Below are 15,831 nucleotides of genomic sequence, written 5' to 3'. Positions count from 1 at the left end.
GTGTACCACCACATCCACCCCTACATTTTCTCAACTGCCATTCACCAAAAGGATTTTCTGGCCAACCAATGAGCCCCATCTTTTTTTTTTTTCTTTTATTATTCATATGTGCATACAAGGCTTGGGTCATTTCTCCCCCCCGCCCCCACGCCCTCCCTTACCACCCACTCCGCCCCCTCCCTCTCCCCCCCCCAATACCCAGCAGAAACTATTTTGCCCTTATTTCTTTTTTTTTTTTTCATTTTTCTTTTATTATTCATATGTGCATACAAGGCTTGGTTTATTTCTCCCCCCTGCCCCCACCCCCTCCCTTACCACCCACTCCACCCCCTCCCGCTCCCCCCCTCAATACCCAGCAGAAACTATTTTGCCCTTATCTCTAATTTTGTTGTAGAGAGAGTATAAGCAATAATAGGAAGGAACAAGGGGTTTTGCTGGTTGAGATAAGGATAGCTATACAGGGAGTTGACTCACATTGATTTCCTGTGTGTGTGTGTTACCTTCTAGGTTAATTCTTTTTGATCTCACCTTTTCTCTAGTTCCTGGTCCCCTTTTCCTATTGGCCTCAGTTGCTTTAAGGTATCTGCTTTAGTTTCTCTGCGTTAAGGGCAACAAATGCTAGCTAGTTTTTTAGGTGTCTTACCTATCTTCACCCCTCCCTTGTGTGCTCTCGCTTTTATCATGTGCTCAAAGTCCAATCCCATTGTTGTGTTTGCCCTTGATCTAATGTCCACATATGAGGGAGAACATACGATTTTTGGTTTTTTGAGCCAGGCTAACCTCACTCAGAATGATGTTCTCCAATTCCATCCATTTACCAGCGAATGATAACATTTCGTTCTTCATGGCTGCATAAAATTCCATTGTGTATAGATACCACATTTTCTTAATCCATTCGTCAGTGGTGGGGCATCTTGGCTGTTTCCATAACTTGGCTATTGTGAATAGTGTCGCAATAAACATGGATGTGCAGGTGCCTCTGGATAACAGTCTTTTGGGTATATCCCCAAGAGTGGTATTGCTGGATCAAATGGTAGATCGATGTCCAGCTTCTTCAGTAGCCTCCAAATTTTTTCCAGAGTGGTTGTACTAGTCTACATTCCCATCAACAGTGTAAGAGGGTTCCTTTTTCCCTGCATCCTCACCAACACCTGTTGGTGGTGGTGTTGCTGATGATGGCTATTCTAACAGGGGTGAGGTGGAATCTTAGCGTGGTTTTAATTTGCATTTCCTTTACTGATAGAGATGGTGAGCATTTTTTCATGTGTTTTCTGGCCATTTGAATTTCTTCTTTTGAGAAAGTTCTGTTTAGTTCACGTGCCCATTTCTTTATTGGTTCATTAGTTTTGGGAGAATTTAGTTTAAGTTCCCTGTATATTCTGGTTATCAGTCCTTTGTCTGATGTATAGTTGGCAAATATTTTCTCCCACTCTGTGGGTGTTCTCTTCAGTTTAGAGACCATTTCTTTTGATGAACAGAAGCTTTTTAGTTTTATGAGGTCCCATTTATCTATGCTATCTCTTAGTTGCTGTGCTGCTGGGGTTTCATTGAGAAAGTTCTTACCTGTACCTACTAACTCCAGAGTATTTCCTACTCTTTCTTGTATCAGCTTAAGAGTTTGGGAGCCCCGTCTTTAATAGCTAAAAGGGTTTGATGCCTGAACAGCACATCAGCTGTGTGACTTTGGGCAAGTTACTGAACTTCTCTATGTGGGCCTGAATTTTATCACCTGTGAAGTGGAATGGCAATAGTAACTACTTTGTCAGTTTGTGGGATGAAGATAACTAATTTAAGTGGCTTCATTGGGGCCTGGCGCATAACAGACACTCAGTAAATGGGAGCTGATTATCATGCAAAACCGTTAAAAGTTTGCTGCAGATACTTATGGCAAAAAGATACATGTGTGCACAGACACGCAGAAGAAAATCCCCAGCCCAGCATGAACTCACGCGATGAGCCTCTGTGGCTGGAGCACCGTGTACTGCTGCAGTGCCTCGAAGTTGTACTTCTCATCCGCAGCATGCTGGTCCACTAGGAAAAGGTCCTCCTTCAGTTTGGTTATTATAAATCCCAAGTTAAACTGGCCAAGGATCTCCATGTCTGCAAACATTGCCTTACTGCACGCAGAAAGCAACAGACATCAGACATTTCAGAAGATGACTTTCCTAAGCCAGGCACAGTGGTGCATGCCTGTAATTCCAGCTATTTAAGAAATGGAGCTCTCGAGGACTGAGTTCTGAGGCCACCCTGAGCAAAAAGTTAGGAAGAGTCAATCTCAAAAATGACAAAGCAAAAAGGACTGGAGGAGTGGCTCAAGTGGAAGAGCACCAGCCTACCAAGCACAAGGTCCTGAGTTCAAACCCCAGTACTATGAAAAAAAAATGACTTTTTTTCCAATTATAAAACACATTATAAGAGAAAAAAATCAAATGATAAAAACATAAAATAAAGACAATCCAATTTCTAAAAATAATCAGAATAATGGAGGGGGTAAATTTAACTAAAGCATCTTGTAAGCACTTTTGTAAATTTCACAATGAACCCCTAGTACAATAACAACATAATTTTTTAAAAAACAGAGACAATATCAAGTCATTCATTCATCCAACTCTCGAGAGATGACATAAGTCACTAGTATTAATAATTTAGGTCTATGGCCATACCACCCTAAACACGTCCAATCTCATCTAATAATTTGGTATGTATGCTGCTAGACCTTTGCTTATATAGGTATTTTTTGATCAAAAGATCAAAAAAGGGAAGGGCTGGGGGGAGATGACTCAAGTGGTAGAGCGCCTGCCTAGCAAGTGTGAGGCCCTGAGTTCAAACCCCTGTAGTGCCAGAAAAAAAGAAAAGAAAGGGTAGGCAAATGGAGCACACCTGTGATCCCAGCACTTGGGAGGCTGAGGTAGGAGGACCTCCAGTTCAAGGTCAAGCCCAGCAATATAGTGACACCATCTCAAAAGAACAGATGAAAATGGAGTATTCTGACTGTCCTGCTTTCACTAGTGACATTGCAGATCTGTGCACTTTTTTTTTCTGCTTTTTGAGATGGGGTCTCACTAAGCGCTATATAGCACAAACTGACCTAGAACTCGCAATCCTCCTGCCTCAGCCTCCCCAGTGCTGTTTGATTCTTTTGATGGCCATATTGGAGCTCACTGGTGAATGCACCATGACCTGTCCAGCAAGGTCTCCACTGAGGACACTCAGGTGCTTCCACTTTCAGGAAGCTGTGGTCAGACCACCCGTTATGGCAGGATCTCAGTGAGACAAACCCCTAAAATCATGTACGGTAAGCCCACCTTACTCAGATTTATTACGTGTGTTTTTGATCATTCATGGTCAAAACCCAGCAAATTAAAAAAAAAGAAATTTCAAAAATGAAAATTTTAAATTCCCACGGCCCGTTATGCTGCTCAGCTGATGTGAGAAGATGTTATCATACATCACTGTGGGACTGGCCGAGTGTTTCCCTGCCCTTCATTTTGTGAAAATCTGCCTCCCAAAAAGCAGAGTAAAAGTTAGGGTGATCTTCCCACGCCAAAGGGGCACATACGTGCTAAATTTAAGTGACTGAGTGAAAATTTCAGATGTGCTGAAAGAAAGGCATGATGCAGAGAGTGGACGTTGGGCAGCACTGTGGGAGAAATGAGTCAGGCGTCCCCAGCATTTGAATAAGGACCGTGAAGGAAGATGTCGTTTTTGGTGAGCAGTGTGAGGATGGAACAGCAGTGTTTGTGACTGTAAAGCAGCTGACTCCATGGGCGGTGTATGTATGGTCTGGGTAAATTGGAGTGATTTTAGAGTACTGAACTCTGCTTCCTGAGCGTTCATGGTTTTTCCTCCACAGCGGTCTCCTTTGGAAAGAAAGGACCACCATACGTGCATTTTTCATTCTGTAGGAAATCTGTAAAGGTCTGCACTCCTACCAGCGATGTTAAGAGTCCTGTGTTAGTCAGACTTTCGTCACTGTGACAATATCTGACCAAAACAACAGGGGATTTTTTTGGGGGTGGGGCTCAAGGTTTCAGTCCATCACAGCAGGAAGGACGCAGCAGGGTAAGGCAGCTCACCACATAGTGACCAGGAAGTGGAGGGAAACAATGCCTGCCCTAGCTGGCTTTCTCCTTTGTCCCCTTTTGTGCCATCTAGGCCTGCAGACTACAGGACAGTGCTGCCCACATTCACGGCGGGCAGTATCGTTTGGGCAATACTGGGTATTAATCCTCCTGCCAGCCTCATAACTGGGTCATTTGGTGGGTGCCTCTAAAATCTATTTCCATTTAACACTAGAGGGGTCGATGCAGACGAGACAGAATCCATCAGAAACAGGTATGATGATTCTACAACCCACAGTTAAGTTTGGTGAAAAGTGATTTTCCTTAACATCAGCCCCGTGGCTACAAGAAACAAGACTGGTAGAACTGCCGTGGATGCTCTGGCTCTCAGAGAGAGGCCTGTACTGAGAACCAGAGGAGCCAGGGCTATCACTTCCTTCCATTCCCTTATCCTTATTGTTGGTGGTGATGAGGACTGAACTCAGGACCTTGAGCATGCTAGACAAGACCTCTACCACTGAGCTACATCCCAGTCTTTGCTACGTAGCCCAGGCTGCACTCAAACTCACCATCCTCCAGCTTCAGACTCTTTGTGCAGGGATTACAGGAGTACACCACCATACTCAGCTCTATCATTCATTTTTGTAGGTGTGCCAGTGTGCGGAGAAGATCCATCACATACCATGGTGCTTATATCATGACCCCTGCAGCCATCTTTGGATGGCTTTAGTGGGCACCTTGTCACAATCAACCATAGGTGACAGCATGACCAACTGTGATATCACCGCATGCCACGGATTACTAACTCCCATTTCCAACTGGCAGAAAGCTTGGCAATCAGTTCAAGTCCAAGTCACAGAGAAGTCAATCCCCAAGCCCAGGGGACCAGGGCCTCCTGGTGCCATTCCTGAGACCAATTCCATAGTCGACCAATCGAAATAAAAACACAGCAGCGATCTGCACAGGAAAATTCCTAACAAAGCTAGAGCCTAGTGAAGAGACTAAGAAGTACAAGAGGAGCAAAGGCACCAAACAGCTGCTCCCTCGGGGTTGAGGCAGAGGCCCCTGGGCTGAGGCTGAGTCCAGACTGCTGGGGCAGGAGTGCACGCTCCCCTGGAAGAAGAGAAGTGGCAGAGCGAGCCATGCAGTGACTGCATTGTGGGAGGAAAAGGATACCCAGAGGCAAGGAGGGAGGCCCCGCTCTGTCTTCAGGCGTCCACCCAGCGACCTCTTCTGACAAAGCCTGGAAGTGCAGCAGGAGGAACACTGCAGACAGGGAGTGACAATCAACGCAGAACTGGCAGAGATACCACCCCTGCTCTGATCCACATCCCCTGAAAAACAGCTGAACCTGCTCTGGATCTCCAGGAGTGTGGCCTGTGGAAGAAGCTACGCTGGCCTAATGATCCAAATCACCAGTGCCTTTGGCAAATCCATTCCCCTCCTCTAAAGAACAGCAAGTGGCTTAAACAATGACAAACAAAATTTTACAGCTTAAATACTATATTTCAAACACAGAAATAGAAGATGGTAAACACTACCTCCATTGGTAGTTACTGCCTCATTTTTAACTCAAAATGTGTTTCTCAGGAAAAAGTGAACCACGCCACACCTTGTCGGAACAAGAATGGGAACAGGACCCCCGGAGCAGCCATGCGCTGGAAGCCACAAGCAATGCCAGGCACACAAGACCAGGGTTTTGCAAGGTGACCACATGGGATTCCTCCAAAAACATAGGCTCCTGAAGTGCACACCAAGTCCACCAAGACAGGGTCCCTAGAGGCTGGCCAGGTGTTCTGCATTTTGGTTTTTTGGTGGTACTGGAACTTGAACTCAAGGCCTCATGCTTGCTAGGTAGGTGCTTTGCCACTTGAGCCACTCTGCCTGTCCGGTTCTGTTTTGACAAGGTCCCTAAGCGATTACCACGTGTACCCAAATTCAAAAACCATAGCAGCAGGTGATTAATAATAAATGTCTCTTGAATTAATTGAAATCTCCATTTTAAAAAATTAACAGTTAATTTTCACTTGCTGAGAGGGCTAGAAGAATGGAAAGATAAAGGATAATTGGGCATTCATTTGAGGAACCTTATCTGTCTTTTGTTTGTTTCTACTTTTGTGCTGTGGGTAGAACCTGGGGCCCTCGTGCTGGACAAGTGCTCTACCACTGGCTACACTCCCAGTCCACCTTAGGACACATCTTGTGAGACTGTGTGTCTGTGAGTGCACATGGATGTGTATAAAGGAACCTGGCTTTCTTCAAGGGATCCCTCAAGATTCATAGTTCCCATCTCCAGCCCCCAAAACTTCACTCCATTAATCCATGCTACTTGTTTGTTTGTGCTGGCAATGAGAATGGAACCCGAGACCTTGCACATGCTAGGCAAGCACTGTACCACTGAGCTACATCCACAGCCCTTGGCTTTTTTGAGACAGTGTCTAGCTTAGAAGCCCAGGCTGCCCTCAAGCTCATGATCCTCCTGCTTCACCCTCCCAAGTGCTGGGATTACAGCTGTGCACCACCATACTTAGCTCCACACTTTAAAAGGCAGCATTTTCTGAAAACTTTATTTTGTATACCAGGCTGGAATTTGTGATCCTCCTGCCTCAGCCTGCTGGGTACTAGGATTAAAGGTGTGCTGAAAACTCTTAACGTAAACTAGGCACTGTGAATTACAAAGGAAATACGTAAAACTCACTGTTGACGAACAGTTAACGAAAACTGGCAAAGCCTGTGCAATCCAGCCTGAATGTGTTATAGAAGGTCAATGAAATTATCAAGTTGTGCTGTGTCCAGGGTAGACAGCATGTCTCAGTAATTGTTGACGCAAAACATACACACGAGAAGTTTAAAAAGACAAAAGCCTACTTTAGAGGACTCAACATTTAAAAAGCCACGGTGCACAGCGTTATTGTGAAGAACGTGGTCGGTGGTGATCAGTGTTTACTGTTAGTGGTACTATTATTTTTCTTCATCGACTCTCTTCTATTTATTCTTATACTGGGCAATCTTAGATTCACTGGTTTGACAATGTGTTAGAGGTAGTTTCTTCTAATACACATTAAAATGAAAATTGGAAAATAGCAATGTCCAGCAAAACTGCCATAAATTCAACAATGGGAGAAGTCACTGTGAGCTGAACACATTCAGGAAGGGGGAATGGAATCCAGATCAAGAAGGCATTGCTTAGCTGGGTGTGGTGGTGCACACCTGTAATCACAGCACTCAGGAGGCTGAGGTAGGAGGATCGTGAGTTTAAGCTTAGCCCAGGCTACGTAGTGAGCATGAGGCCAGCCTGGACTATATAGTGAGACCCTGTCTCAAAAAATAACAAAAAAAAAGACTGGAAGAGTAGCTAGAAAATGTCATCTGCAGAATATATAAAACCCTTAAAAAAAAAAAAAAAAAAAGGATTGCTTACTTTAGACTGATCTGGAAAGGAATGCTGAGAAAACCTAAGGAGAAAAACCTTCCAGGCTTCTAAGAAGCAAAGCGTGGAGAGTCTACAAAGAACATCTACGAGCAGGAAAAAAAACTGCTGGCCTCTGTCTATGGGGCCATCAACCCATCACTAGAATCAGAGAGCAAGCAAGGGGACAGAGGAAGGGAGGCAATGGTGTGTCTATAGGAGGCATGAAGTCTGCTGCAGGGAATCTGTCACGGAGGACTGTTCCCACAGACACACAAGCCAGAGGGCAGGTCCTGGTGCTGAGGGAGTATCAGACAGAGATGCTTTGTGAGTACAGCGTGAGCAAAGAGAGACAAAGAAACGCAGGAGCCAACACTGTCTCTGCAGATCAGCCTCTGTTCATTCAAAACACCCTGTGAACGCACCTACCTTATCTCTTTTCTTAGTTCATCTTCTGCTGCTTGGTTTTCTCCAGGACAAATCTTTGCCCTAAATTTCCTGTAGTTCTGTTTGCCTTCACTCTGTTGTTTTTGGTGATTTAACTGCTTTATTCGTTTAGCTAAAGAAGTCATAGAAAAGTCAAGGGGCACAACTTTCTTACAAATTTTTACAGCCACATCGACCTGAGCTGCTGAGCTGTTCTGAGGATTAGCCAACTTTGGAAGAACGGCAGCCTCTGAGGGGATTTCTTCGTTTTTGAAACGCTTGGTGCGGGGGGTGGAGAGGTCAGTTGGCAGAGGCAAAGTTCTACACGAACATCTGCTCTCATCCTGACTTACGTGGTGCTCCCTTCCTGAAAGATGAAGGCCCATTTCAGGTGGTTTCTCACCAGAGTCCATGCCTCCCTGAAAGAGTCTGTCTTCCGGGGAGCTCACCGCAAGGTCACTAACGCAATGACTACCCGTTTCTGGGGTACTGAATTCTTCCTCTGAGCCAGCTGAGGTGCTACTGTGCCCTGAGTCCTTCTCCACTTCCACTCTGTCCACACAATTACCAGGGACCTTCGTGAGACTCTGCCCCTCTTCCTGAGAGCCCCTGAGGCCTCTGGCAGAGATGGTTTCCGAGGAACTAGAAGATGGCACACCCCTTTTCTGTGCTGGAGAAGTCCGTCTCCGTTCAGGAGTCTCTGGGCCCTGAGATTTCGTCTCTGTGGTATGACGAAGAGAAAAGGCCTCTCTTAGCCTGGAAATGGACACGGACCTTTTCTCTTCTCCTGGAGTCCGTGGGGAAGGGGAGCTGCCCTGCCATTGTGGCACAGGCTTTTCCACATCTGTAGCATGCGTCTTTATTAAGTTACCTGAGCAGATGGGGTGGAGAAGAGTATTAGGAGTGTCCCGAAGTAGGAGAAGGCAGTTTTATGTGAACAGCTAATCAACAAAAGTGGAAGGCAACACGGCTGATAAAGCGTGTGAACACTGTCCAAAGCTGGTCATGAAGGGGTACAACTAAAACCCTCGCTCCCTCCTGTGCTCGACAGCTCTCTTCACTGTGGCCCCAAACTGGAGGCAACCCAAACACCCACCAAGAAACTGATATTTGAATGCAGGTAAATACTAACATAGCCGATGGAAGGAATGAATGGCCATCTGTGACTTGGTGAGCTACACAGCAAGATCTGACCCCAAACGACCAAAAAAACAGAACTATAAAACCGTGGCTCAAGACTACAATCCCAACTACTTGGGAAGCAGAAATTGGAAAGATCGTGGTTCAAGGCCACTTTGGGCAAAAAAATTCAAAACCCCTTCTCAACTACTGAAAAATCAGGCATAGTGGTGCATACTCATTACCCCAGCTACATGGGAAGATGACATAGGAAGACTACATAGGAGGACCACAGCCCAGGTGAGCCCAGGCACAAACACAAGATCCAAGATGAAAAATAACTAAAGCAAAAAGGACTGAAGGTGTGGCTCAAGTGGTAGAGCGCCTGCCTAGCAAGCACAAAGCCCTAAGTTCAAATCCCAGTACTGAAAAAAAAAAAAAGAAAGAAGTCTGGAAAGCAGTCAGCGCTGGGGGTTAGTGGAGGAAAAGGAGCCCAAAGCAGATCTGCGGGAGTGATTTCTCGATGTCAGGGCTGACACGCTAACACGTCATGATGTTGTTTCTTCTGATTGCTACACTTCCATAAAATGGAGATGCAATGGGCACTGCTTGAACAGCACAGTGCAGTTGGCCTTTTGTTATTTGCTTGGAGACACCATCTCAATATGTAGCCCAAGGTGGCATCAAATGTGCATTCCTCCTGCCTCGGCCTCCTCAGTGCTGGAATTACAGGTGTGTACCACCACCGCTGAATGCAGATGTTTTGAGTTTCTTGTTCTGTGGTCGCCTCTCCATCCAGGTCCTGGACAGAGCTCTGAGACCCTACAGCTGGCCCTTCCCTTGAGGAGTGTGCTGCTGACCACGTCAACTGCACCCCACGTGCATGCTGTGCCCCTACTCTCCCATACAGACAATGGCTGGGAAAGGTGGGAGCCTTGCAGGTACAAGTCAGCAACCAGAACACAAGTTTTCTCTACTCCTCTTCCACCCCATCAGCCCCAGCATCCTGGGACCTCCACTGCCCGAACTATTCACTGTGGACCTCTACAAAAGCCCATCCCACTGTCTTCCAAATTGACCTCACAGCCGTGGGCCAAGAAATGGCGGGACAGAGAGCAGTCCCTGTTCCCACTCTGTGTCCTGCTCCCCCTGAACATAGGGACCTGAAAGGCCAGTTGGATGCCCTAGGAAGACCAAAGGCTTATGGCTCCTAGCACCCTCTGTTTACAAAGCCTGGCACAGAGCATTTCCTCTCACTGGGAGCAATGGATAAACATCTGTTCCCAGCACTGTCCACCAAAGCCTCTTCCATCTTCCTCAGCAGCTCTCTAGCCTTCTCCCCAATGGAGGACACAATGACCAGCTGCTCAGTGCCATCCTCCACATCCAGACACACAGATCACGGGCAAGCTGGATCACAGTGCTAACGAAGACAGCTTCCACCCAAAGGGCAGAACTGGCTGGCAGAGGGGCAGGGGCCAGCTTTTGCCTCTGCCAAGGATGGATGCTGGGGCTCAACATTGGCCCCTCTCCCAGGTCACCCAGAAGCATTCAATTTGACTGAATAAGAAGTAAACATATTACTTTAAGGAATGGTTGACAGCATGACCAGAGAGTAAGATAATCACCTTTGTAGCAACGTGCTGAAAGAAGATGACTGTCAACAAGAGTTCTACATCCAGCAAAACCATCCTTCAAAACTGAAGGAGATACAACGCGTGCAGTTTGATGAACGCTCAGCATGCACAAGACCGGGACTGATCCCCAGCCCCTACGCAAACATGAGAAGAGAGGGTTTGTTTTGTTTCTACTGTGGTACTAGGGGATCACCAGCACTCTACCATGTTTTGTTTTTTTTTTTTTTTCTGCAGTACTGAGGCTTGAACTCAGAGCCTACAGCTCGAGATGGGGTCTCTTGAACTTATTTGCTCGGGGCTGGCTTCGAACCTTGATCCTCCTGATCTCTGCTTCCTGAGTAGTTGGGATTACAAGTGTGAGCCACCAACACCTGGCAACCATGTATTTTTTAGTGGTACCTTTTGTTTGCTATATAATAGATGCATACACACACACACATGTGTGTGTGTGTGTGTGTGTATATATATATATATATATATGTATGTAAAGTTCTTGTTTATTATTGAAATTAGGTTGATATTAATCTGAATTGCTATGGTAACTATAATCTCCAGGGTGACCACTAAGAACATAACTCAAAAATATGTAGCAAAAGAAATGACAAAAGAGTTAAGAATGCAGTTACTATGGACTCATACTGGTCCTGTATCTTACACTACACCATCTGCTTGCAATGGAAAAACTACAGTAACCATTATGGCCCTAGAAGACACCACTGAACACCTCTGTTTGCTAAATGTAGTAAGCTCATGTCTCCCAGACAGAGCACCTCAGACTGTAGCTAGCATACTTTGTAGGGTGACATATCCTCTCCTTGGAAAAGAGCTTTTATTTCACGTCAAAAAACGTTACCTTGGGGAGAAAAAGGGAAGCTTTAGAAGCTGTTCTCTCACTGCATCTTCCATACCTGCAATATCCAACAGTGGTTGCTGACTGACATTAAGCTTGTTTACATCACTATCGAACATCCCAATCAAAGAGGTCTTTAAAACTGCCAACAAAAGCTTCTCCTCTTGCAGTAAGATTTGCCTTTTGTCTGGAGTCACGTTGACATCAACACATTCTAAGATAAAAAAAAAAACGCACACACGTATTATATGATATTTCATTCACATATTTTTACCAAAGTACTACTAAAAATATTACCATGGGGCTGGAGGTGTGGTTCAAGTGGTAGTGCTCCTGCCTAACAAGTGTGAGCCTTGAGTTCAAACCTCAGTGTAGCAAAAAAAAAAAAAAAAAAAAAAAAAAAAAGGTGTTCTGATTAACATTCATAAATTATAAACAAGATTTTTGTTGCTGTTTCTTTGGCAGCACTAGGTTTGGACTCAGGGCCTTGCTGTTGCTAAGGGCACTCTACTGCTTAGCAATGACCCCATGACCCCAGCTTTTTGCTTTTTCAGGTAGGGTCTCACATTTGCACCCAGGCCAGCCTGGATCTTGAACCTCCTACCTATGCCTCCTATGTAGCTGGGATTATACATGCACCATGCACAGCTTTGTTACTGTCTGAAGTGGGGTCTCCCAAGTAGCAGGTAGGATCACAGATGTGGGCCTAAAATGAACAATTTTTTAAATAGACAAAATATGCCTGGATTTGAATGGTCAAACTATAAAAGAACAAGTAAACAAGTGAAAATGTATAAAAGAGCAAAATGAAAAATAAAATATTTCATCCCTGACTGAGTTTAGTTAAAAAGATAAAATACCTAGAGTTGGACATAGTGGTACATACCTATAATCCCAGCCACTCAGGAGGTGGAGGCAAAAGGATCTCAAGTTTGAGGCCAGCCCGGGCAAAGTTAGCGAGACCCTATCTCAAAGTAAAAACAAAAGGGCTGAGGGGGTACCTCAACAGGTAGAGAACTGCACAGCACACACAGGCCCTGGGTCAGTCACCAGCACCACTAAACATAGTACCTAATACACTGCGGGTAGATGTGCAGATTGGCACGACAGGCCTAAAATACAACACAGAAAAAGTCTCAAAGTGATCATCTTCACTGCCCAGTGTTCTACTTCGAGGGATGTATCATAAGGAAATAACTGAAGATACAGCTAGTGCTTTAATCTTAAGCACAGGATTTCTATTTCCCAAGAGCTGGAAACTTAAATATCAAAAAATAAAATCATTTCAAAATCAAAATATAACCATGCACAGGAATACACTGGTTATTAATATTGTGTTTCTTAATGGCTTTTAATGGCATGGAAAAAAAAGAGCAGGATACAAAGTTACTTTCTCAACCCCAAGGATATGTATTGTGTGTGTGCTGCAAGGCAAGTACCTATGTATTTCTAACTCTATAGAAAAAGTGGTTGGCAATAAACCAGAATTTTAATAATCAGAAGAATACCTATGAAACTTGTTTCAAAATCGAGGAGAACGTTTTTTTGCACTGCTGGGAATGGAACCCACGGCATGCTGGCAAGCACTCCGCACTGAGCTACAGCCCCGGTACAGGGCTTTGTTTTGCTCTACTTCCTCCATTCGTTAACATGAGAAGCCATGTTTTTTAATAACACAATTAGCACTGCTTCATGTAGGAAGCAGGAAGGTCTGTATAAAAATCAAAAGTATATCACCAAAAACCATTCTCTTTCCAGTGCTGTCAGAGCTCATGGTTTCATTTGGCTCCATTGGGAACAAGTCACCCATGTTACTGACATCTCAAGGCAGCTTACCAGAATCGACAGAAATGTTGAGAACCACAAACGGATACTGATGGCGGTTGTACATGTGGTAGACCTCATTCACAAGCCTGGAGACCTGGGCAGAGAACAAGATGAGAGAGGAATAGATGGTCCCTTCCCCCGCTGTTCTGAGAACTCACTATTCTAACCTTCCTCCAAATGGATCCATTTTTATTAAGCTTTATTAAACATATTACAGCTTTGTTGCAGTATGATTAAAATAACAATAAACTGTGTATGTTTAAAATGTACCATTTGTTAAATTTTCACACATACACACCTTTTAAACTACCTCACAATCAAAATGATAAATACGCCCACCACTAAAAAAGTTCCTGACGTAGGGCATGGTGGTGCACCCCCGAAATTTCAGCACTTGGGAGGATGAGGCAGGAGGACTGAAATTTGAGGCCCGCCTGAGCTATACAGCAAAACTGTGTCCCAAAATAACAATACAAAACAGTTTCCTCATGTCCCTGAAAGAGGTATTTTCAAATCAGACTTTAAAACTTAAGACTTTCCAATCTAAACAGTCTGAAAGAATTAATGCAGATTTAATTTAAATGTTCAGACAGCACATTCAAATGCCCTTACACATGCAGTTATATAACATTTAGATGGGACTATTAAAAGACATTAGGGATAAATATAAAATTACAACCCAGGTTTAAAATGTTACAAGTGGAATCACATCTGGTAAACACAAGTGAGGCTTTTTTTAGTTGTTTTTTTTTTTTGCAGCACTGGGGTTTGAACTCAGGGCCTCACACTTGCTAGGCAAGCGCTCTACCACTTGAGCCGCTCCACCAGCCCACAAGTGAGTTTTAAAGCATTACTCAGGCCCAGCACTGCTGAAGATGCAAAAGTCAAAACTGACTTTAAACCGGGTGTAATTATGCCCATACGAGCAGCTTCAGTCTCAGGCAGGGGTAGTCTGGGCCCTGACTCTGGGAAGTGGACAGAAGGATGAGGAAGTTACAAAACTATGTACACATATGGCCCGTTTATACTGAGAAGTATAGATGATGGCAAATGTTTTCTTTCTTCAAACAGTGCAGTTAATATGTGCTTATATTTACATCTATACACACACATACTATTGAAACAATGTATGGTAGATTTTCTTAAAGGCCTAATAAAATGATATTTCAAAGCCCTATTTCTAAGTCGGTCCCAAGCTGTACATGAACTGCCTGAATGATAAACAGTCACAAGATAATAAAATAGAAACTCAAAGAATGAGATGCTACAGAAAGAACTGTGACCACCTTTGCTGGGTCGCAAGGCCGACGATTGATGAAGAAAAACTGCCTGTCGGTGGAGCTCCTCCCGACGCCGTGCTCGCAGCGGGAGATGAAGCCTGAGATGCTGTCCATGATAGCCAGGGCATCGCAGGGCAGGTCCAGAGGAAAAAAGATTAGGACACTTAGCAGAGAGTGCACTTTCACAATCACGTAAAACATGTCCACAGGAACACCACCTTGACACAAACAAACTTTATCTTTACAATTTTAGATGTAAGTCAAAACAGCTGTGGCGGGGGAGCAGCATGGACCATTGTAAGGCCAGTCCTCCTTGTGCAAGTGTATTTTCCTTACACTAAAAATAAAGATGCTAGACAACCTTCATCAAGTCCAAAAAAAGTCAAACATTAAATATCAAATAATTGGGGCTGGCAGAGTAGCTCACGGAGTAGAGTGCCTGCCTGGCAAACGTGAAGCCCTGGGTTCAAACTCCAGTACCACCAAAACAAATAAATTAAATAAAATAATTGAAAAGTTACTGTTTGGACCTAGTGGTGCACGCTTGTAATCCCAGCACTTGGGAGGCTGAGGCAAGAGAATTTCGAGTTTGCTCCTGTCTCAAAACATACACACAAAAGTTAGTCTAGCTAAACAGCCCTAACAGACTGATTGAACCGGAAAGCCCCTGAAGTGCACCAGTCACCGAGACTACTGGTCTGATTCAAGAAACTGGTCTGTTATATAAATCGTCTCTCTCAGCAGTCCTACTACCCAGTTTTATAAAGGGCATAAAACTACACACCTCAAAATAACTATTCAAAAAGAAAAAGAAACATCCTCAGGAAAACTGTCTAGTACTAGCTTTCCTGGCAGCCAGGCACTTACTAGAACAGATTATGGAGGGCGTCAGAGCAGCTCAGGCCGAATTCTTCACAGACCGAGTCACTAGGGGGCAGCTGAACAAAAGGAATGAGGCTTTGCAACTGAAAGAGACCAAGAGTCAGAGTTGTTTCCTATGGAAGACAGAGGGGACCAGACTGCAGAGAAGAGGGAAACAGTTTGTGTCCCAGTCAAGCTATGGCAGTAACAGCACAAAGGAACTTCCACAAACACTTTGCAGTGTAACAGTGGCCAGAAAGATGAACACTGAGCATCTTCTTATTCATCACCCACACACTGCCTGTGGTACTTCACACTTTCTCAAAGACAGCGCTAGAGAATACAGTATTTGGGGCTGGCA

At 44.6% G+C, this 15,831-nt stretch overlaps 1 protein-coding gene across 6 annotated transcripts in view; it reads right to left on the bottom strand.

Moving 5' to 3' along the window:
- Pms2 (PMS1 homolog 2, mismatch repair system component) overlaps nucleotides 1-15,831 on the bottom strand; it is a 28,529-nt gene that overhangs the window by 5,185 nt on the left and 7,513 nt on the right. For all 6 annotated transcript variants that reach the window (XM_074075514.1, XM_020173871.2, XM_074075515.1 and 3 more), the window contains 6 exons: nucleotides 15,477-15,574; nucleotides 14,616-14,715; nucleotides 13,339-13,423; nucleotides 11,561-11,716; nucleotides 7,900-8,767; nucleotides 1,950-2,117 (listed from right to left, as the gene is read on the bottom strand). In XM_074075514.1, the coding sequence (XP_073931615.1) occupies nucleotides 1,950-2,117; nucleotides 7,900-8,767; nucleotides 11,561-11,716; nucleotides 13,339-13,423; nucleotides 14,616-14,715; nucleotides 15,477-15,574 (1,475 nt within the window). The remainder of the gene's footprint in view (nucleotides 1-1,949; nucleotides 2,118-7,899; nucleotides 8,768-11,560; nucleotides 11,717-13,338; nucleotides 13,424-14,615; nucleotides 14,716-15,476; nucleotides 15,575-15,831) is intronic.

This window comes from Castor canadensis, chromosome 6 (assembly GCF_047511655.1).
Source record: "Castor canadensis chromosome 6, mCasCan1.hap1v2, whole genome shotgun sequence".
Classification (NCBI taxonomy): Eukaryota; Metazoa; Chordata; class Mammalia; order Rodentia; family Castoridae; genus Castor; species Castor canadensis.
Note: the sequence above shows the minus strand (reverse complement) of the source record. Positions and strands in the feature narration are given on the sequence as shown.